The sequence below is a fragment of the Photinus pyralis genome, unplaced genomic scaffold (assembly GCF_008802855.1).
Source record: "Photinus pyralis isolate 1611_PpyrPB1 unplaced genomic scaffold, Ppyr1.3 Ppyr1.4_LG5, whole genome shotgun sequence".
NCBI lineage: Eukaryota > Metazoa > Arthropoda > Insecta > Coleoptera > Lampyridae > Photinus > Photinus pyralis.
This window is the reverse complement of record NW_022170596.1, coordinates 25101647-25125623: the sequence shown is the minus strand read 5'-3', so window position 1 is coordinate 25125623 and position 23977 is coordinate 25101647. Positions and strand designations below refer to the sequence as shown.

Here is a 23977-nt window from a genome sequence, read left to right as displayed (position 1 = left end):
CTGGTCAAGGCTAGTTTGAAAGGATGGTTCTGAAAGAAATAATAACGCACCTAAGCAACGTAAATATGATAATCTAAACATTGCAATTTCGATGTCCGAGATTAACTTAAAGCCAAGCAACGACATGAACTGAATTCAAAAGCGTCTGAAAGTTTACAATAGAACTGCAAGTACATTAAGGGAATGTGCGTTTCCTTTATTTAGTTGTGTTCAACTTCATACAAGACAAAATAAACTTGTGCCCCGACATTTTCACTAATCCTTTATTTTTATATAAAAATGATCCCTGAACCCTGATTCCTTTCTTAAATCCGACAGATTTTGTATGTAGTTATTGTCATATTCAGACGTGGTAAACATGAAAATTTAAGAAGGTAGGTATGTACGATGCTACCTATCTAAATCTGTCAGTAACTTTTTTTACTCGTAGCTGATGTAAAGTCTACATGCAGCAGTACTCTTATTAACACGATATTTATTAAAGCATAAATTTCCAAATTAGCGGAAGTTTGCCTGCTACATTATGATAAAAGAAGGTCCCTACATAAAGATGAATTACAACTGCCTACTCTGTTACTTGGGTTTTCTGGAACATAAATTTCCAAATTACTACATAATAAAACGTTATAGTATTGTAAGTTTGTTTTATGAGTTTATTGACAATAGTAGTAAAACAATTTCGTCCTTAAAGTAAATCATAAGGACAGGAATTATGTTGTGGGAAAGGTAGGCTTCCCAACTTTAATTTTATTAAACTAGGTACCTGCCTTTTGTTTGAACATATTTAGCCAAGTAGGTAAATGACTAGGTTTGCAAAATTATAAATTCTCGCCAGTTCATGATTTACTGTAAACGCTTTTTAAGTTACGATGGCTTTTTGCACTGTCAAGTTAGCTATAACTTTAAAATTCAGCTCGAGTTAAAATCTATTTGCGATAGTGGTTACTATATAATTATAGGGGAGCAGGATTTCCTCATAATTTCTTAATTGAAAGATTATTAAAACTCGTGCACACTACTGTACAACTGTGCAATGGGAAACGGTCACGTCTCAAGATACGAGCTAGTTGGGCATCCTGGCTTTTTTCTTCTCTTCTTGATTACCACTGGAAATGCGCTTATTTTTCGCTTTAGATTGTTAAGGCTCGGGAACCTGCAATTGATTTTGAGGGGGTCCTCTGTATGTTAAAAATGCATTAGTTATTCCATGATATCGCAGACAACATGCCTATGATTTTAGGAAAAACTAGATTCATCGCCCTAGGTCCCCACTCGCTACGGAACCCCAAAAAGGGACATCTGAATATAACTCAGGAAGTTGATGCAGGTATGACTTCGCATCAAGTAGGTCATTCAAGAGCGACCCACCTTCTGCTAGTCTGTAATGTTGCCGCCAGCCCTCAGAAAGTCCAATCGGCGATCTAACCAAAGGACACGGTCGATTGGTTGAGGTGGATTAGTCTCGACTCAAGAGAAGTGGACACTTTAATCAAAGGTTACCCATTTAATTTGCCATTAAACAATTATTAAGCTACTATTTCCATAGCAGACTATCATTTAAAGCAAATTAGTGTAGAGTTGGTTGCCTATATCCCTCTGTTCCACGCATTGACGTGGTTTTTAAATGTATGATTTATTAATAGTTCACTTCTGAAGGATATTCCCATTCTTACGTCCATTAACTGAGTTGTAGCAAATTCATAAAATCCATACTTAATGATTGCAGAAATTAATCGGTAGGCAAGAATTTTTAACCATAGTTCTATAATTGCAATTTAGCAACACTGTTAAGAGATATTGCCAGGTAACTTAGCCACTACAAAATAAATGATATTCTGTGGTTATGTCGCCATTAGTGACCGTATCAGTTCGTATTTTGCCCGCCGTATTTCGTTTCCTCATTCGTTTTTCGCAAAATATCAGCCGTCTTCAAAAGCACGTGTAAAATTTCCGTTAAAAATTAGATTTCGGCCGAGTTGTCCGTAGTTTAGATTGTAATTTTCGTATAAGTCGTTAATCGTTTTAAATTGTAAGGTAGGAATTATGCCGTGCCATCGGTGATAACCCGATACGTAGTTTCTTAAACATTTTTTTATTTGTTTTTCCAGAAATAATGTCTCGGCGAACCCCGATAAAAGAACTAATCGCAGAAGAAAGTAGTACACCTTCTAGTCCTGTAAGAAGATCGACTCGAATAGCAGTACGCAGACCGTCAGTGACCGATGAAAATCATGAAGTGGACAAACTAAGCGTATCTTCGACTGGGAGTCAAAGATCTATAAGCACCCGAAGCAGAGCTGCTAGCAAGTCACCACTTACCCTGGCCAACGAAGAGGAGCAGAAGTTGCCTGCAAAACGAACTCGGCGTAGAGGTAAGAAATCTTGCTTATTACTTTTTGAATGTTGTCACAATATAATGCGAAATTAATGTAAACTTATTAAAGACGGGTCTTAAATTTTCCAAATAGGTGACATATGGAAATTGTTGTTAAAAGAATGGTTTCCATTGAAGTTATCAAATAAATAAGTTTCCTGGGTTCAAGAGTTTAAATTCTAAACCTTTTCTTAGATCACCAGTAACTACTGAATTAAACAAAGGAACCTTTTCCCGAATGAACTCCCCTTTCACCTCGCCTTTCACTGTATAACTCATTTTTACAATCAATTGGAAAAGTTTTAACTATAGGCAGTTAAATTAGTATTACAGTACGATGTAGTGTATGACTTTCGAATTTCAAAATTAGGCTACACTCCTCATGGTCGCCTATAAGTACCCTTACAGACTACAGTTTACAGTAATCCAGCACTGGGGATGATATAAACACAATTCTTTGTGGGTTCTCATCTCATTAGAGAATTAATGTGAATTTGTAGATAGACTGGAATAGCTATTTAATCAAAAATCTCTTCAAAAATATTTAAACTCGTTAATCTGAATGTGCATTAATCAGAACACGCTGAAAATGTAGGTATACATCTTATTTGCTAATCCGTGATAACATTTTTTCCATTTTCCAGTAAATTTGTCTGATAGATATTCTCGCACGATTAGGACATTGTGCACAGGTGCACCATCCTGTTGAAATCAACATTTTTCAACTTTTGATTTTTTGTGTCGTACTTCATTGTTTTCGTAATCAAAACATGTGCTGCCCATCGCTGATTCATAATAAAAAATCAAGTAGAAAATGCTATATACGCAGTGTGTACTTTTTCTACTGTCCATTAAAAAAAATAAAGTCGATGATTTCTCCGAAGCGAAACGTTGTATTGAAAATCTCTCAATGGTGTCTTTTAGAGTTCGAAAAGTGACAATGAGAAAGTGTTTTTTTTTTACTTTTCTGTGTCTGCAGGCACAAATAACAACAGAAAAAATAAAAACAAAATCGGCCAATTTCGGTTTTTCTGGCATATCGTCGTAAGTAATCTAAATTTTCTGGTTTCTTTACACAATGATAATAACTGTTTAATTGCGCAACTTTTCCCTAATTGAACCATCTTCGTATCTTGTATGGTTTCCGAGATCCTAACTTGGACAGTATATGCATATAGGGTTGCCATCTCAAAACTCAACTAGGACAGGAAGCGTGAAAACCCCGGATTTAGGGATTATAAACCCGGACATATCAACTGAATTTTATAAAAAAATATTGTCTAAAGAAATAGTCTTTGAAATTCTAGTTTATTTTGATCACTGACTAGACTGTTTCAATATTCAATAATATTATAAAGGAACAAGGGATTAAAAAGAGTTTTTGTTCCTGAGAGAATGGTTTAAATTTAATATTTTTTTAAATATTTTTAAGGGAACAAAAACTAGTTTAATCCAGTGTTGATTATACTATTTTTTCCAATACCGATCGATTTAAATCCATGTTTCCATGAATTGTTTACAAGAAAACAAAAATGAGGGATTAAAATTTTTTTAATCTCTAGGGATTAAAATTACCTGTTAATGTACAGAAATTAGGGATTAAATTCAATAAAACAATGTAGGTATTGGAAAATTCCTTTCTTTGGTCCACTGATATGCCACTAGTGAAAATATTTTTTCAACGTTGGCATTATGAGCAGGAATGCAAAAAAAGCACCTACCAGGCAATTTTCAATAACTCCAAGTTTAATGACGATTCGGTGTTTTAAAAAATTGTAACCAAAGCTGATCGGCGCCTTAAAAGTTCATCTTGTTTTGACAGAAACTCATAGATATCTCAGTAGCCTAAAACCCGGACTACTAATGAAACCCCGCCCGGACGCCCCCTAAACTAGGACAAATCCAGGGAAACCCGGACGGATGGCAACCCTATATGCATAGAGCAAGTATTGGTTTCACCGCAGAGAGCTCAACAGAGAGTCAGTTGTTGGCTTTGTTGTTCCCAAATTGTATAAATTCTTTCAGATGTAGTGCTTGCATTTTGGAAATGAAATGTACAGGGTGTCCCAGGACGAATGTCAGCTATCCAAGACGTCTGAATATTTTGAAATTTTTTTTAATTGGTGGCATTGTTAAACTACTTACTTATATTGAACTACTTTTAGGGGATTTGTTATAAAGGCCTGGAATTTTTTGCTACAGGTGGTCAATACCTTGAAGATGTGCCAGATGGCCGTCAAATGTCGTAAGGGAGCGCCGTCCCCCTACCCCGAAATGCATTAGTTCTCGAGATGTATATCTTTTACACGCAAAATCTCAGAGGAGGTTCTCACAAGAAGCAATTGGAATGTACTAAAGAAACGTATCCATTGGTATTGTCAAAACTTTAGATGCAAATATCTCCAAAACTGAGTATTAAAAGCGGGTACTCTCAAAGGGCGGTTGAAACATTTGGGCAAGAAATATCTACTGTCAATGTGTTAATTTAAATGTGCATTGTATATATTTTCCAGAAAATTTGTGCTATAAGTAATCTTGCACGATTAGACATTGTACCATCCTGTTGAAACCAGCAGTTTTCAACTTTTTTGTGTGTGCCGTACATCATTGTATTCGTAATAAAAAATTCTACTCCATACAGTAGAAAATTGTGGAGCTCAAAATGTGATTTTTGCTTTATCCAAGAGCTTTGCATAATTTAATTTGTTTCTTTATTAGAAGTGTTATTATTTAATCGGGCTTGGTTTGCTTTTAAGGTTATGTTGATATTTTCATCATAAATAAAATTCTGTCCTTTATTTTGAACTTAATCTTTACGCGGGTTCAAACACATAGCTGCTGGAAAGTAAGGGGCATATGCGCAATAGAGTTTTCGAATAGAAATGGTGGTCCAGTACTTTCAGCCATACCCGCAACACAAAATTTAATTTGTAAAATACTTAGTACTAATAAGTTATTAATATTTAAGTAAAAAAAATAAGGATAAATTTGTATAGTCTCCAAAAATTTTCATTTTGGCAATTTAATACAGTATATGCATGATTTAACGGATGACGTTTTCGTTATACAGGGTGGCAAAGTCAATTTTTTGCTCGTATTTTGCGTTTTCTGTGATAATTGTCTCAAATTTGATACATCAATTAATAATTATTTTTTAGAATCTACAATAAAGTATCAAAATAGTTGGTCGCAGTATACACGGAGTGACATTTTCTTGGATCGGCTACAATTTTATCTTTCAGAACTTTTTTTGGAACACCCTGTATTGAATTTCGGCATGAATTGTAAACTCTCTGTTCCTTTGTTTGGCTTGCTGATCTCTTGCACCATTCTCGTATCTGTCACAGTTTTCGATTTACATATTTGTAAAAATAGCCATTGATGGAAATTATGTGTAAGTAAGTAATTGTAGCCACGTCAAGAAAATGTAACACCCTGTATACTGCGACCAACAATTTCGATACTTTATTGATTCTAAAAAATAATTAATGAATCATTATCGCAGACCATAAGAGAGAAAATACAAATTACGAGAAAAAAATAGAAACTTAAATCGCAATATAATTAATAGATGGCGCCAAATACGACTCTTGTATTTATATATCTATGCTCTAGAAGAACTCATACCGTCGAGTTCAGGCGAAAGGCGAAATAATAGACAGTCAAACGTGTCAATTACGTATGGCCGCGAAAGTTTCTGATATAGTAAAACACTGAAATTCCCTTGGGAACAGGAAAAAACAGGATTTTATGTTTTACAGAGGAAAATACTTGACATTTAGAACGTAGGTTTCTATGGAGGGGTTAAGGTGTACTCTGAAAGTGACTGTCCAAAGTTCCCACGGAAACGGGGTACCGAATGAAAAACGGGATTTCCCAAAGGCGGTACGTAGTTCGCCGAGACTGCTTTATATGAAATATCACAACCACTAAACCGGAACCTCTTAACAGGAAATCGGAAAAAAATTAGCCATTATAATTTGGGAATTTTTTACCAAAAAAAATTAAAATAGTTCAAGGTAGGAATTTTTCAAAACCAGAAAAGATACTCAAAAACTTAGCTAAAGCCGCAAGTGCCATTTCCTTATCTATGAAGTTCTGAGAAAAAATTAAAGAAGATCCTAAAATTTTGGAACTTCTGGAGGCGTAGATACTAAAGGATACATTTTTGACTTTCAGTTTATTTGGAAAAAATGTTCGTTGTTGTCCCCTCTACCATTCAATTGTTTATATTCTTAATTTGTTAGATTTTAGCTTGTTTTTTTTTAGTTTTAAGGGTCTGATCAGTTGATTTTGTTAAACAGTGAACTCAAAAGGGTCGCACAAATGGTTTTACAGTTTTGCCAAACATTGTATTGATTATTTCAAGTAAAAGTGCCTTTAGGACGTTACACATTTTGAGGTAATTTTAGTGTGGCGTTATTTGATCTTATGACTACCACCACCGTGTATATTTTTGCACTTTTTAAGACCTTCATCAATTGTTATTCTTTTTGGAGTCTTGGCAGTAGCCATTCAGAATTTTGAAGGATATAATTCTTTTTAATAGACAGGTGAGACAGTTTTCTTTAAATCTCATGACTTGATTATATACGAGGTGTTAAAAAAATAGGGTGTCGACACTATTTTCTCTAATTTTGAAAATGCAACACTATTTCGTGCAGAAATAAGATTCTGCATCTACTGATATGTGTTGCCTATGTATAGTTTGAACTGTTTGAAGGGTTGATTCACCTTGCCTGATTATGATTTTACTTCTGGGTTTGTTTACAAGAATTGTACATTTAGTACTAATACCTGTGTAATGTTTGTCAAAGGGTTTGAAATCTTGGCAATGAGACCATGTCAAAATTTTTCCTGTCTCTTCATTGATTCAGCTAATTTTCACTTTTAAACCCCCTTCATTTTTAAGTTGTAAAATTCTTTTAATGCGTTATTTGCAAAAACCTAAATGTTGTGTGACTTCATAATTTTAAAATCAGATTTGAAATATTCCAAATCCTATAAGAATCTACAAATTCTGTGGCATGTTCATTATTTTGTTGCGTATTAGTTCTAATAGTTCATCACTTTTCAGGATCTACTTCAAGTTTAATCGAGGAAGAATTGGAGACGATGGCCCGGTCCTCGCCTATTCCTCCTAAAATCGGTAGGCGTACTTCAGGTCGCTCAATGAGTTGCTCGCCTATAACAGAAATGGAAAATGTACTAAAAAGCAGTACCCCTCAGAAAGAGGTCAGAGGCAGAAGAAGAACGTCCGCCTTAATTGAACCTGTTACGCTGGAATCTATTAAAGAGGTCGAAACCAAATCACCGAGAACTAGCATTTCAACAGAAGAAACGAGAGATGAAGATTTACCTTTTAAAAAGAAAAAAGCTGTACTACTGCAAACGATTACTGAAAACGTTCCAGATGAGGTTAGTAGGCACACTAAAGTTAATGGTGGTGTGCATTTGGAAGAAAAAAAAGGAAATGCCATTGGAGATTCTGAAGCATCAGTTGTTTCTGGCACAGAAAAGAGTGCCTTGGCTGAAGAAAAAAAACTAGTTATTTTGCTTCATGATATCAGCTCATCAGAGGGAAAAGGAGTTGTTACAGATTTATGTGAAAAATCTGAAGATGAGCTTCACAATACCGATTCTTCAGGTGAAAAAGAAACTGTGTCACATTCAACAGAACAATCTACGGGTGCTAAAGTTCCTAAACGTAAATCACATTCGGGCATGGATACCACCGCAGAGATTGGTGATCCGCTTGAAAAAGAAAATGTTGAGGACGCAGAGAAACGACTATTGAACAGTTTTGAAGATAAACAAGCGGAAATGGTAAACACTGAACAGTCGATAGTTGAAAGTTCTTTTGATGAACCTATGGATGTAGATGTTACTGCAACACCTTCCAAAACCACAGTAAGGGAAAGTATGGATATACAAGAATTCACTCAAGCTGAAAAGGAAGAGGAAATGCATCGCAAACCTGAAAAGGATCCATCAAGTTCAACAGTGGAGAAAGTATCGACTCTTTCGGATGAAGCTGTACTAAACACTTCAAAGGAGTCAACACTGAAATCTCTTAAAGATAGCAGCACAGATCTTCCACCAGATGTGCCAGGCACTCCTAAATCCAAAACCATGTCAAAAGCGATCCCACACGAAAAATCTCTATCGTCATCTTCAAGTAAACATGCATTAGTTGATGAAGAAGATCTCAGTGAAAATATTGTGGAAAGTTCACAAAAAGATTCTCCAAAACGAACTTCTTTAGAGAAAAAATTGGACTCTCCTTCCCATAAGACAAAATTGGACACTCCTAATGCACCAAGTCCTGTCCTAGTAGCAAGTACTATAACTCCTCTGCGAAGAAGTCCACGGTTACTTTCACATTCCGGCATGAAAGATAGTGTTGACATTACAAGCTCACCAGACAAAAACGACCAAGAGAAAGTATCCGAAGATACGGCTTTGCCTTCACGTTCAAGCATTAAGGATAGTATTGACATTGCAAGCTCACCAGTTGAAAACAATCGTGAAACAGTATGCGAAGATATAGCTGCTAGTAAAGACATTTGTGTGAAGAATGTAGTGGAAAATCGGTCTAATACAGACGAAAAGCTTAATAAAACCTTCAATTCCACTATCGATTTGGATTTAGATCCTGCACTAAAAGAAAAAATTTCCACTCTTACTGAAGCATTAGAGATTGATAGCAGTAGTGACGCAGAATCTGTGACACACTATATTGATGACATGGCAGAGGAAGGCGAAGAAGACACCCCATCTGAAGGGAGCAACGATATTATCGATATAGGCGAATCTGTTGGCAGCACTGCATCTGAAATAGACAGCGAAGAGAGCTACGAAGTGGACTCTTTCATTGATGATGATGAAGAAGAGCTTGAATTGCTGTCTGGTGAAGAATATGACTTGGGCCAAGAGAAACCTAAAAAGACTGGTAAATTAAAAAAACGAATAGTACAGATACCAGATAGTTCAGATGAAGAATGCAAGAAAGATGAAGAAGAACAGGTCATCCATATTGCAGATAGTGAGACCGAAGCAAATAAAGCCAAAGAGGATTCCGACATGGAGAATATGTCGACAAGACCGTACTGTGGCCTATCTCCACCTGTAGCCATATCGATTAGAGATTCGCCAGAATGTGACGAGACACTACAAACTAATAGACTTGAAGAGGAAATTTGTACGGCCAATTTAATAAATAAGGAAGACAATTTGGAAAGTTTAGAACACATTAAGGAGCACAAAAAAGATCCTGTTACGCCGGAAAAATCAGTCGTTCAGAAAATAAGTGAAACTACAAATATACAATCTGATCAAACGCTAAACACCCCCAACAACAGCATTTTACATGAAAATGTATCCCTTACAGAAACTAAAAGACGCAGGAAATCGTCAATTAATATAAAAGAGAATGTGACTGTGGCGGAAATAGCAGATGGAAGTGTTAGTGATCGTATTTTGAAGGTAGTTGAAGCCTTTTGCTCCACTGTTAATCAGCCTCATGAAGTATCATCTGGGAATGTTTCTCTCAATCTTTCCTTGGATTATATAGGTACTTCACCTCCACGAGAAAATGATGATGAAACGGTGGGGAGAAAGCGGGTACTTTCTGACAGTGGAGTAGAATTTTATCAGGCCAAAAAAAGACTTTCAAAGGACAGTGGGCGGTTATCGAACAAAAGGAGAAGCAATGATCCATTTGTGGTTGAGACCCAAAATGAAACCCTTCGGTCTCCCTCAAAGAAAACAAAAATCAATAGTGATGAACAGGCGAATGTGTGGGATGTGAGTCTCCCTAATAAACAAAGGAACAGCTTTACAGAATCGTCACCTAAAAAGTTGGGTATACCTCAAATTAGGCCAGAAGAAGAACGTATTAATATACTTGAGGATATAGTTATTCCAGAACCAAAAAGGAGTCCTAAAAAAAAGAAACAATCTTTGAATGTTGAAACCGATGGCGGTACAACTCTCTCTCCCAGGAAGAAGGTAAGCCTGTGTGAAGCGTTTATAGTAACTGAAGAGAACCAGTCTGCTAAGGAGACAAAGATTACTCCCAAAAAGCAACGAAACCTTTCTGATTCTACTAATACTGTACATAGTGATATTCAGTCAATGCAAATCGTAGAAACGAAGCTCAAAAAGAAATCTGGAAAGAAAAAGTCAAGTACAGATGTGAAAAACGACGAGAATATTGCATCCTCACTTGGCACAAACCTAAACCATACTTTTGAATTGTCCGGAAAAGAGGACAATATTGTCTCTCAAAAAGGTCGCAAAAAAAATAAAAAGAGAGAGCTGATCTCTGAATCTGAGAACGTCTTTGCAGAACCATCAACGTCTGCAGAAAACGAAAGTGATGACATTAGAACCAAAAAATCCAAACGGACAAAGTTAGCGGAATCCATAGTAAAAGAAGATACGAAAATAACTAAAAAGAAGAAATCCAACAGTAAGAATACCTTAGAACTTGAAGCACCGAGTCAAAGTCAAAAAAGGCCTAAAAGTAAAGATGGGAAAAAATCCAAGCCTAAACCTGCAAGTGATTCTGAAATGTCGGATGATCTAGATGAACAGTTACATGGTAAGTACAGTAAATTAGAAAAGACTGAAGGTTTGAAATCCAAGAGCAAAAGTAAAAAGAATCCACCTGTCATCTCGGTTGAGTGTATACCAGAAAAGGTTTCATCGAGCGAAGGTAGCTGGAAAATTGAATATTTACCCGCTAACGTTAAACAGGCCTTACAAATATTAGAAGTAAAGAAAGTGAAATCTACCACAGTTTATCGTAAACCAAAATTGCTTCCTAGTTCTAATAATCCACAAGACTCCTGGGATTTAGATGTGTTAAATGTGACCGCGAAGCCAACAACTAGTAAAAAATTACCCGAACATCACCCGAAGGATTTTAAAGGTCGGTCGACGTTCGATTCCAAAAGGGTCAGGCGAATGGAAACAAAAGAATTATTAAAATCTAAGGAAAAACGGAAGGTGTAATTTTTTTACTTGCCTACTATAAGACTTATTGTTTCAGTCGCATTATTATTGTAATTTATCGTTTTCTTATTGATCATGTTATAAAGATTTCAATGGTATTCATTAAATTATCTTAAGATTCTACCCTTTGTAACCGCAAGTTTTTTTTTAAATAAATACTGCTACAGTGCTTGTAAATTTTGATAGAATAACCTCACAAGTTTGTATAAGTACGCAATGATAACAGATTTGTTCCAAAATTTTAATTGCTATTGCTTTTGCTTTACAAATGCAAATGTATAGATCTTAAGTTGCATACAATTTTCCTGTGCACCATAGTATTTTGTTTTTCTAAGCAAACTGTCATTGTTATACCTGTATCAAATTTAAAAATTGGTGAACAATGTTCCAAAAATGTTTATTGACGTTGAAATGTATACATGTAATATGCTTACACAATTTTTAGTGTTTTGTCTGTACAAGTACTTTACAATGTATAACGATAAAGTGAACAACTTTTCAACTGGGGGTTTATTAAGAAGTAATTTTATAACATTATGAATTTCACCTTCATATTGATTTATCAATATCGATACTAACTTTTAATTAGTTTAGTACCACATTTCGCTAAATGCCCCAAGAAATTTAAAATTAAAATCGAGTAGGAAATCATACATGGCCTTTTGAAATTTTGTTCCTCGGATGGGGATTAAATTTATTTAGTTGCATTTTTGGTCACAATTTTGGAAAAAGAAGAATTTAGTCAAAGAATTCATTTCTTGCAATTCCTATGATATAAAATGTGGTTTTAAATGCTTTGCATTTGGACAAAAACAGTCATGACTCCATGATATTTCCATTTTCAAAGGCGAAAGGGTTCCTCTGATGATACTTAAATCTCTGTTGATTAGAGGTTTAAAGCGTGTTTGATTCTCTATAATGGTAGAGTGTAGTTAGAATTGAATGTCTTTTTGTGTTGATGCAAGATTTCCAAATTTATTTGAACTGTGGCATTAAACATGATTCCTGACGTTTGTTGCGCCACTGGTAACGAGCAATACCACTAAAAAATTTGAGTCAAAGAGTTGGCATCGTGGTTTATTTATGGTAATATGGTTGGTACAATTGAAATAAATTTTGTCTGTTCATGACAGTGTACTTTTTGAAAATAAAAATTTTCAATTAAACAAATAAAGTAATAAAAATGGTAAGCTATTTTTGAATAATTTAAATTATTTACTATGATTGTTCATATTAATATTTATCTGTACCAATATTATGCCTATGAATTTGAAATGAGGTTATTTCTTTTCTTCCTGCTAGGGACAAAACCATTCTGGTCCGGGTAGTGGAGAAAAGAAAGAAGAGAAGGACAAAAAGAAGAAATATGAACCCCCAATTCCGACACGAGTAGGTAAAAAGAAGCGCAAAACCAAAGGTCCGGATACTGCATTAAAACTGCCAGCAGTCACTCCTCACACTCGATGCAGGCTAAAATTATTAAAACTTGAACGAATTAAAGATTACCTATTAATGGAGGAGGAATTCATAAGGAATCAAGAGCATTTAAAGCCTCAAGAAGAGAAAAATGAAGAAGAAAGGTCTAAGGTTGACGATCTTAGAGGCACACCAATGTCGGTCGGAACCCTGGAAGAGATTATTGACGATAATCATGCTATTGTCTCTACATCCGTAGGAAGTGAACACTACGTTAGCATTTTATCGTTCGTAGATAAAGATCAATTAGAACCAGGTTGCTCTGTACTTTTAAATCATAAGGTCCACGCCGTCGTTGGAGTCTTGGGAGATGATACCGATCCAATGGTCACAGTAATGAAATTGGAGAAGGCGCCGCAAGAAACTTATGCTGATATTGGCGGGTTGGATTCGCAAATTCAAGAAATTAAGGAATCTGTCGAATTACCGCTAACTCATCCAGAATACTACGAAGAAATGGGTAAGTTTAATGTATTGTCTGCGACTTGTCTATATTGTTATTTACAGGTATTAAACCACCAAAAGGTGTAATTTTGTATGGTGCTCCAGGAACGGGTAAAACTTTACTGGCAAAAGCGGTAGCTAATCAAACTTCTGCTACATTTTTGCGAGTGGTGGGATCAGAATTAATTCAGAAATATTTGGTTAGTATAACCGTAGTGTAAAAAATAGAACAGTGAGGAATCATGAGTTGTGTGGTATGCATGTCAAAACTATCATTTGTTAAGGATTATCAGTCAATTGGAATGCAGATACCATCCTGTTGATATACTTTGTTTCAAGGGTGCTGAACCTTTCGTCACACTATCTGACGTCATAGCAAAATTAAGGCAGGTCGTAAATTAGTAGTTGGTTTACATATTGTCACATTGACGTTTCAACTTATTTATTAAGGTGTCACTATCGTTCATTATTATCAGACCGTCCAAGTTGACAATCACTTGTAAGGCATCTGGTCCTGATAGGTTTTTTCCTGTCCCCAGGTTTTATAATGGCTAAATGGTCATGTATTTTATGTAGAGGAACTCCGTTGGTATGAATTAAACTCGAGATTAAACTTTTTCCACCGTTTGTAATCACCTCATGTAACCGATTCTTTGCACCGACGACAGTCGAAATGGATACTGCCAGAGCATCAGAAACTCTTTGAGATGAAGTGTATGATGGTTACAGAAAACGCATAGGAACATTTGTAACTTAAAGTTTGTTTAGGCAGTTCGTAAATAAATATTTTGTTTACCTAATGTTGATGTGAAATTAAGTATGCTACCAATGTGAAGGATACGCGTTAAGGTGCGCGAATTTTAATGACCCTTAACTAGCCATTTTTTTTTTTGCCATGGTTTATCGGTAAGCCTTTCGCATTTATATATCTTACAAATTTGAGATAAAGCGTAGGCATTATACCACAGGCTCATTGAAATAACAACGCATACATACAGTTTCTGTTCTTTTGCACCACTCGAGATATTCGCATAAGGATCTTGAATATCTTCTGATCCGATTTATTAAAAAAAAACGCAATTGTGAGAGAAAACAGGTAGTGAAGATATTTATTCCTGAAAAAACTCTCAAATGTTCATATTCAAATCGTATGTACAAAAGAAAAAACGACACTACATCACAAGTAGGTATATATGTATAAACGGCCCAAAAATAATATTCTTAAACACGCTCATTCTCTTCTGCCTCATGAATGTAATCATCATAATAATCTTCGTCACTATCAGATTCGTCCAAGTTGATAATCACCGGTAAGATGTCTGATGTATCAATATGTTGTTCCCGTTCCCAGGCCTGGTTTATAATGCCTCTTGTATGATCAAAATATCTTTTCCATTTTTCCGGTGTAACCTAAACATTAAAGTTATTAAGTACTGTTTCACAAAACAGCATATAAAGAGGTTACTTTGTGCAGTGCCTCATTCCATAAAGACAAAACGGCACTGTGTGTGACAGGCTGAATTGAACCGATCCTTGCATCGTAATGCCGTTTGCATTCTGACCATACCATTTCGATTGGATTATACTCGCAGTGATATGGAGGAAGTCTCAAAACACGATGACCATGTTGTAATGCCAGTTCGTCCAATCTGTAAAAATCAACGTGGAGTGAAAAAAAACCATAACAATCTGCTTCCTATCCAAAGGTCTACCTAACTGCAACCAAACATTTAATTATCAGCGGTGCCTACCTAAATAGTTTTGGTGGTATATGATTTTTCACTACTTCCCAGATCTGATCTTTCATCATTGTTGGTGCAAATGTAATGTCTCGTGATGTTAGCCACTCTATAAGTGACATTTTTGTCCAGCATTGATTTGGACTTTTTTCTACCAATCCTGAATGGTAAGAAGCGTTGTCCATAATTATAAGAGAAGGTTCCTCCAAGTTCGGGAGCAATTGTTGTTCAAACCACTTCTCAAAGTTAAGGCAATTCATGGAGTCATGATAGTCTCCGGACTTGCTACCAGATTTAAAAATTAGACTTGCGTGTGGTACAAATCCATCTTCTGATCCTGCATGGAGTATTATATACCGGACCCCTTCACTACTTTTTTTTCTAACTGTTTTGAGAGTACCATCTTGCCAGCTTCTTCTAAAAGACCCTTTACTGTATATCCAGGTTTCGTCTAAAACCACAGGTCGTAATGGAAAGAGTGAAGTTTCGTTGTGTTTAAAGTCCCTCAAAAATTGTAGTCTTCTTTGAGCTACATAGGGCTGTTCCATTAAAAATAATCTATAGAAACGGTGCATCTCCGCCACGTGAATTTCAGTTTCTTCAAACTGCGGGACAAAGAGGTAGCAGATATTTCTATGCCATCAAGTCGTTGAAGATTACTGTGTAAAGAACGGAGTGTAACACATTCTCACCTATAAAATCAATTCAATAAGTGTTCTAGCGAACCTCTTCATTTGAAGCAAATCTTCCCTTAGAACATAAAGAATGTTATTTACCTGTGGCATACATTGCATAAATCCGTGTCCTTATTACATGTTCATGTATTTCATGCAGCGGAGGTCCGTGAGATAAACTAATAGCCACACTTTTTTGCGATTTGTAATCGTCATCTTTTTTAACACCTCTTGTACTAATTCTTTTTACAGTCGACAACGATACACCCAGAGCAGCACAAACCCTCTGTGATTAAGTAAGCATATAATTATAGCAAACGCATAGGAAACACTTACATCATATACTGCGCTTACGGGTAATAAAGTTTTGCCTGCTTCTTTTTCCCTTTGGAAGTACTGAATCAACTTCAAAATCAAACTTTGCTCACCTTCTGTGTATCGGTTCGTCATATTTACCTATTTACCCCGGTAATGACCTAAATTCATGATATGAGCGAATCGAACCATTATGTAAAATTTTTAAAATACTTGTCTGTTAACGGATTTGCTGCACTGTGGACTTGCCTAAGCGTTTTCAACTTTGATGAATATCATCAACTTCACTTTTGACACAAACTACCTAATCAAAAGGCACACTGGAAATCTGTCCTTAACGAAAATCGTTTGACGGATTGATATTATTGACAGATCAATAATTTGTTTTGTTTGTCACGACTTACGTTAATGACGTAATTTTTTTGTCTCAATCGATTTAAATGTAATGAAGAGAGAATCACATTTATGACGTCAGGTTCAGCACCAGTGAAACAAAGTATAGCAAACAAAAGCCATTTGTAGGAAATTTTAAATGATTTACAGAACATCGAGAAGTTTTCTGATTGCTTCCAATAAAAGTGAAATTAGTTTTTTAAAGGGAACTTATCGAATACAAATTTAAAAAAATCACAGGGTTTTTTAAAATGGTTTCCCTATGGTACAATTTGGTAAGCCCTTCTGGAAAAATGGCGCCTTAAAGCTGGACAATATAGAATGGATATGGAACTTGGATCCCCAGAAGGAATACTATTGAAGTTTTCTTGATATTTTTTACGATTGCCTTTTCGTATGCAGGTTTTTTTCCAAGCTCCGTAGCTGCTTTATCTACGACCGGAAATGATTCAGCTGTACCGCATTTTTATAATTTATGAACCTGAGCTTATGGAGCGCCAAAAGTCACCTAACCCTACCACGCAATTTAAAAGAATTCTATGACGTTCCTGTAACTTTCAACTTACAGAATTAAATACAATTTGCATAGTACAAAAACATCAAACAAAAAGAATTTCAATCCTAACGGAAACGCAGAGTTACACTAGTCAATCTGACAAGAGTTTTCCACAGGACTCGGAAAATCTGGTGGACACAAGCGACTGAAACACCGTCCCGGATAACCCATGGGTCTGCTATGTTGGAATAAATTTTCATCAATATCGATCCATAAATAAAAAAGTTCTCAATTTTTTTGTTCACGCGCGTTGTTCAATATTGAAACAGTTTTCCACAGGGTGCGGAAAACTAAACAGATAAAATCTGTGCTAATATGAACACAAACGGTTGGGACAATTTTTCGGATAGACCATTTCGTCTGTTATATTTAGTTAAAGTGGCGTTCATGTCGATAAATAAATAAGAAGTTATTAATTTTTCTGTAAAACGCGTATTTAAATAATTGTTTTTCACTCGCGTTTTTGCAAGTGCCCGCGTGTTATAGGTGTTCTGGACGTTCTGAGCGTTTTCCTTCCTTGAGCCTAACGTGTGTCACGGAAAACATTTAATAGATTTTTTTAAGAATGATATTTATAAGCACTCACACCTTCCGAAGTTGGACGATGGCAGTCATCTGCAAGAAAAGAAACAATTAGTACATATCTAGGTACACCGCTTTCTTTAAACGAGGGTAAAGTTTATACGCGATTAAGGCTATTCAAACTAAAATGCATCGTTATTACGCAAAGTCATTTAACCTCCCTCAATCCGAATTGATGAATGCATTAATTATCACAAATAGAAAACTCTTTCAGCCCTCTGTTTCCACCTAAATTAGTAACCTACATGTCATCATCTTCATTGTATACCCCTCTGACACATATACTGTAATGAAGAGAAGAGAATAAAAGTCTCGGTCTCATAAATGTAAACTAAAGTAAATCAAAGTGATTATGCATGTCCATTTCTTATTAAGTAGGTATATTGTGCACTAATAAAAATCATCCGTTCACCCTATAATTTCAAAGAGAAATGCTAAGCTTTCCGTTATATTCCCACTTTCTAAAAAAGTTTCCAGAAACCGCAAACAACTACGATCGTCGTCCTGGAACAAAATCTAAAATCGACCCCTACACTTAGCGGTTAGAGTTACAGTTTAATTCGTAATAAGCACCTTAATCAAATAAAGGAGCGGCGTAAGATAAAAATGACGAACGTAAAAATGACCACGAAAGCGAAACGGCAACGTAAGCTTAACATTATTCCCTTTTCCATCACTCGTCATTAACATTTTGGTTGTAGATTATTGCCGATTTCGTGCAGTAGAAGCAGTAACTTCTAGTATCAACCGCTAAACTTGTTAGAACTGATGCAAATCTCAGCACAATATTTTATCCTCCCCTTCTATCTTGGGCATGTAGAGTATCCGCCCTACGCGGCTTGCCAAATGAAGACCAGCGGAGCCCAAAGAAGAATAGTTAGAATTTGCATCCCCCTATCTCCTGATATATAGCGCGGCCTTATCTACGCTGTCCACCCCAAGCGGCCAGTGTAGCAAGTGCTAAAGTTTAATTTATGTTCCCCGGCACTGCATTGTCACGTCTTACAGATGACTGAGGCTCGTGACCACCACCGCTATGTGCTTTCCTAGAGCTTTACTGCACACCGTTCGTAATGTATAATAATAATAATACGTAGGAAGGAATGCCGGACTCCCTAAGGATATAAACCCGGAAACGATAACTAAAAATTTGACCCACTTTAACTTCTGTTTACAACTTATTTGTACGTTTAACTTATTTCACGAACTTTATTGATACGACGACGCTCGTATATTTTCCAAAAAAGAGAAAATTATAATGTTATCAAATCGATATAGGTGCGCGTCGTCGTGCAGAATTTACTAATGCGGAAAAGTTTTTTGGCGATGGACCTCAGAGCTTGACGTATGGGAATGTTACTTTTAAAAGTGCTCGTTCTCTTAACTGCCGTCCACGTAAAATAAACTTTATTTGGCTTAAATTATGGATTTTCGTGCAAGAGCGTACACATCTTAATTGACTGCTTCTAAATTATTGAGTATCATTACTACGTACCATGAGTTCGCATGAATTTTGTACAGTTTGGGATATACGATATGTAAGAGTACAATTAATGCGTCCTCATTTTATTTTCTCAGTTCTCAGTTTATTTGTATAGGTGTGAGAAAAATGGATGCATATTGCATTGACCGACTGTCACAGACGAGTTAGGAGTTTACAAATTTCGACATACTATGTTCAGCATTCGGGGAGAATTTTGATCTTTAGTGTAAGAACATTTTCATAGTTCTTCCTCAAGTGCCATGTAAATCTACACATTTACACGGCACCCCAACCCATTTCTCTCCCCAATTACACCAAAACTTAGCTTTTAAAAAATTGGAGACAAGTGGATACGCACGCTAAATTGACCCCTGCCTTGAATAACCAAAAAATGTGAGAAAATTCAAGATTTTACCCCTCTTCTCAAGGCCGCATCCACACTTTAGGTAACTACGTCTCGTTGTGTGGCACTAATGGATGTGTTTTACAATGTTGCCATAATTTTTCCCGAACTACAAAATTAATTTAATAAAATATGAAAATGAAACCTTGCGCAGAAACAATCCTTTATTTAAGATGATCGAAGAATCCCAACCACTTGACCAGTTTGATTCGAATTTTGGGAACCGCCTTCCTATACAGGCTATAAATAGTTTCTGACCTGGTCGTCACAATTTCTATACCACAAAATAAACTGGCACACTTTCTCCCTACATAAATGAAAACACTGATCAGAGTGAAAATATATTATTTTTTTTATACTAATAGAAAAGTCTATCAACCTTAAGTGCAGGTTGTTTCTCCTGTAACCAGGGCATTTACGTTGGGATTTAAATTTTTGACTTTTCCGCAGAAATAAGTAAACATCAATTCTTTTTGTAGTTTAAAAAATTATCGCAGTTTTAATACGTCGCCCAGATGAATATTGCTTTTAGGTAACAGTTGGAAAAACAAATTGGTCGACTGCAGTATCATGAACTCGTGAATTCTTTTAGTCGGCAAATTTTGAATTTAGTGAGAAGACCTTAAAACCATCTGCGATTGGTAGTAAAAAAGCCACTAACCAATTGAGAATTTAAATATCGCCATTTTGAAGATAAATCGCCATTGGTGGGTGTAAAAAAATATACCCAGTAATTACAGTGGGGATCATTCAAAGTTGAAAATCTAAACAGATGAAATCGTGAGTTTCGAACGATTTCACCTCTTTGTAAAGTTATCGTATACCATTTTTTGTCGATATTTTTAACGAATATTTCCCTCATATGTCATAAATGCCATATGAGGTGTGCAATTATCGCTCAATTACAGCGATAATTGCACTGTAGAAAGCGAAAGAGCCCTGCGATAATTGCACTGTCCATATCCATGGCAACTGGCAACTCCTTTGGACAATTTCACAATACACCGACAATTTATAAGTAGGTAACGTCAGTTTGACAAGTAATGCTTGTTCGGGAAATATTCCACTAAATTACACTCGTGCATCAAAATAAACCTGACTATTGCCGAAAATTTCAACCAATCATATTAATGCATATTACAGAAATCACCAATGTTATTTTTTAAATGCAACACTGTGTACATCTTAACGTCAATTTTGTTTCATTATTTTACGTGATTACATTGATGTATGACAATCTATATTTTTCTAATTATACCCATGAACCAAAAATAAAAACATTATTTTTTGCGGTTTTAAATATAAGACATGGACTCATGGAGATTTTGTTTTATTTACTGTATCCATGGTAATTAAAGCGTCCGCCACAAATCAAGAAAAATGGTACACGTCTTTTCAAAAATTTAGTATATAATAAAGATTAGTACATAATTATATAAAATAATACAGGGTGTGATACATCAATGTAATAAAGCAAACAATGCAAAAAATTGACGTAAAGATATACAGGGTGTCGCATTTTAAAAAATATTAACTTTAAGTCAAACTTCAGAAAGGGCGGTCCACAAATTTGACAATTTGACTATGCTAAACAGCTCCTAGGGGGGTAGGCAATCCCCTCTAACGTCGATTCCAGGGGCAGATGAACGTGGTAGTTGGCACCACGTCAGAACATTAAGAGGAAGGGTCAAAGGGGATATGTGTCAATTAGTCTAAAAGACCTAAGCGCTCAGAGTAGTAATCCACTTTCTCTGAACAACATCTGCAATTGACAAGTTATTTTAAATGTTTAAGAACATTTTTGTATCATAAGAACAAGAGAACAGTTTTGCTTCTAACCGGTGGAAGCGGAAACCTCTTGCTACCAGGGGAATATCAAAACTTGCAAATTTTCCTCTCGCTTAAACTTAAAATATTTTGTGTTAGGAGGATAATCTGCGCAAGCAAGAGTCTCAATACGCAAGGGGTATGTTGGAAAACATTTACAAATTTTTCTGGCTACCAGAAAAACATAATAAATGAGAAGGTTTTTCCTGAACATGATAAAATAAACTCTAATAAAACGCATAGGTTTTAACAGAAAAGCTGTCACGATTAGGGCTACACTAAAAGAAATCTAGTTTAGTTGTTCGCTGATGATGACCGCTTTTCTATCGAAACGCGCACGTTTTATTATGTGGTTTTTTGGTTCTTTTCCCTTGCTGTTACTTCAACGGCCACGGTGCTTCCAAACTTTATTTTCGCTTAAATTAAAGTTTTATCATGATATTATAATGTTCGTGAATGTATTTCCGCTTTTAACTCACAGAATAACTTTAGCACATTTGCTCTAGGTACCAGCAATGAAAATGAATAATGTAACTTACAATTTCAAAAGTGAAGTTTATTTTGGCTTAACTTTTGAGAAGTTCTGGAAATAAAATGCCCGAATATTTCTGCCTTTCTAATGGTTTGCCTTTTATGAGCTAGGCCCTTTCTTTAAACCTTTCTATAGCGCTCTATGCCAATTTCAAAGGGAAGCCTATGAAGCTCTAGAAAAGATCTAGAAAGCTCGGGAAAAGTCTGACGCTTACGATACTCAATAAAAGACTTACTAGGGCACTAGATCGTTCTATCAATGCTATGCTATGGAAAGCTTTTAAATGCTATATGGTATAATTTTAACCGAAAGTAGCTGCAATTTTCAAAATTTAATTACGCCGAATATTTTAGTATTTTTGAATTCTACAGACAATTTTATACGGTGTTTTCGATCATTTATACGAGGTTGGCTAAAAAAGTAATTCATAATTAATCGATATGTTAATTGAGAGATTATAATTGTAGTCATTTGAAAGATACATACAGGGCGCTTGAAGATACCAGTGTGAGTCACTGTGGTCCTATCTGAGAAATCTGAGAAAAACACTTTAAAACTTTTTTTTATTGGGTAAATTAGCCAAACACGTATCAGGTGTTGTCTGCGGAATCTAAAAATGTAGCAATATACAGGGATGTTCCATTTCAAGGAAATTTAGCGCCACTTCCGGTCAAACCCAAAGTAATAGGCGAATACTGCTTTTCTTTTACCAAAATTTATCAACACTTATGCCAAAGTGATCCCCAACCTTCTTTGAAGCATCGCCCCTTTATGGAGCAAAAAAATAGATACCGCTCCCTAGTGTTTAATCATAGTCATAGTTACTTTTGATAAACTTTTCGGTACACTGACGCACACGTAGATTCTTTCAAAGCTAATGGCCCGTATGAATAAAAATAAGCAAATGCTTATACTTGCAAAATTCAAAGTAAATACTCGTAAATGCCCCTTCATACTGGTCTGCTTAGCAGCGCTGCATTGCGTCCTGTCCTTCTGCTTAGAATCGCTGCTAAGTCGCCCAGTGCGAAGGAGCACTTACGAGTATTTACTTTGAATTTTGCAAGTATAAGCATTTGCTTATTTTTATTCATACGGGCCAATGTCCCCTTATGTTATGCATGTTCGGGAATGAAAAAGAAATTTCTTCATTACCCCAAGGGCATAGGTCATTAAAATTTCTTTTTCATTCCGAAATATGCATAACAATGTCTCTTTTAAGTTCTCTAAATAATTGCAAATCAATATATCGAATCATTCCAGCCTTGTTTCTTTAGTTAAGATCAGACAAAAAAATAATTGTTTTCGACATTTTCCAAAAAACGGGACTAAGGTTTCATTATAATCACTAGACAGAGAAAAAAGGCGCTGTATAATGTTTCACATGACCCTTCATGTCATTAAAAAAATCAAGATGATATAATTGTGATAATTCGGTTAGTGTTCAATTATAGATCGCAGAAAATCTTTATTAACCACTTGGAGGCATCGATGAATCCTTCAGGTGTTTAAGTAATAGTAAGCGTATTTTACAGTCACTGTTAAGGTTTAATGAACGGTTAATTGCCTTTAAGAGTCTTTCAAGGTCCTCAAAAACCGTTAAAAATTCATTGATGATATTTAAGAAACCTGCATCGAGGAGCATTTAAAAGTCCTTAATATTCTGGGTCCCTAAAACTAAGTCGCAAACACCCTCCAAGAATCTCAAACAGTCCACAAAGGTGTTGTAGAAGTTCATTGAAAATTGAAATTCTCTCTTTTCTTTTAAGGTCGAGCCTTTTGTAATTCTTTGACGGCTTTTAAGAGTCTTAAGTGGAAATCTTTCAGAACTTAAAAAAATCTTTAAAAACATTAAAGAACCTTTAAAAGTCGACCTTTGAGTGTCTCAGAATCTCCAAGGAGCTTTTATAACCTTGAATCGATATCTTCAAAAGCGAGAACAGAAAAAGCTGTGAAGGCACGTACCACTGTTCTAGAGCTTTATAAAATATTTAGGAGTCATTCTAGAGACAGATATGCGCATTTATTAGCCATTAAGATGTTCAAGGCTTTCTATTGTTGTTTGTTGTTTATATACATATATTTTATTGTTTCTATATTTAATCTAGTTTTGCATGTTTATAAGACCATTAATGTTGTTATATAGATATATTTTATTGTTACT

At 35.6% G+C, this 23977-nt stretch overlaps 3 protein-coding genes across 3 annotated transcripts; 2 read left to right on the top strand and 1 right to left on the bottom strand.

Annotated features, from left to right (window-relative positions):
* The first annotated feature begins 1860 nt into the window (after positions 1-1860).
* On the top strand, positions 1861-11443 carry LOC116170425 (microtubule-associated protein futsch-like). The gene is made up of 3 exons (XM_031486812.1): positions 1861-2034; positions 2109-2372; positions 7452-11443. The coding sequence occupies exons 2-3, from the start codon at positions 2114-2116 to the stop codon at positions 11390-11392; spliced, it is 4200 nt and encodes a 1399-aa protein (XP_031342672.1). The 5' UTR covers positions 1861-2034; positions 2109-2113; the 3' UTR covers positions 11393-11443.
* A 993-nt stretch (positions 11444-12436) lies between these two features.
* LOC116170426 (26S proteasome regulatory subunit 4-like) lies at positions 12437-13548 on the top strand. Its single transcript, XM_031486813.1, has 3 exons — positions 12437-12578; positions 12695-13328; positions 13376-13548. Exons 1-3 carry the CDS (start codon positions 12576-12578, stop codon positions 13531-13533), a joined length of 795 nt encoding a protein of 264 aa, XP_031342673.1. The 5' UTR covers positions 12437-12575; the 3' UTR covers positions 13534-13548.
* An 869-nt stretch (positions 13549-14417) lies between these two features.
* Positions 14418-15457, bottom strand: LOC116171959. Its single transcript, XM_031489022.1, has 3 exons — positions 15064-15457; positions 14778-14961; positions 14418-14722 (listed from the first exon to the last, which is right to left on the bottom strand). The coding sequence occupies exons 1-3, from the start codon at positions 15309-15311 to the stop codon at positions 14534-14536; spliced, it is 621 nt and encodes a 206-aa protein (XP_031344882.1). The 5' UTR covers positions 15312-15457; the 3' UTR covers positions 14418-14533.
* Between the last annotated feature and the right edge of the window lie 8520 nt (positions 15458-23977).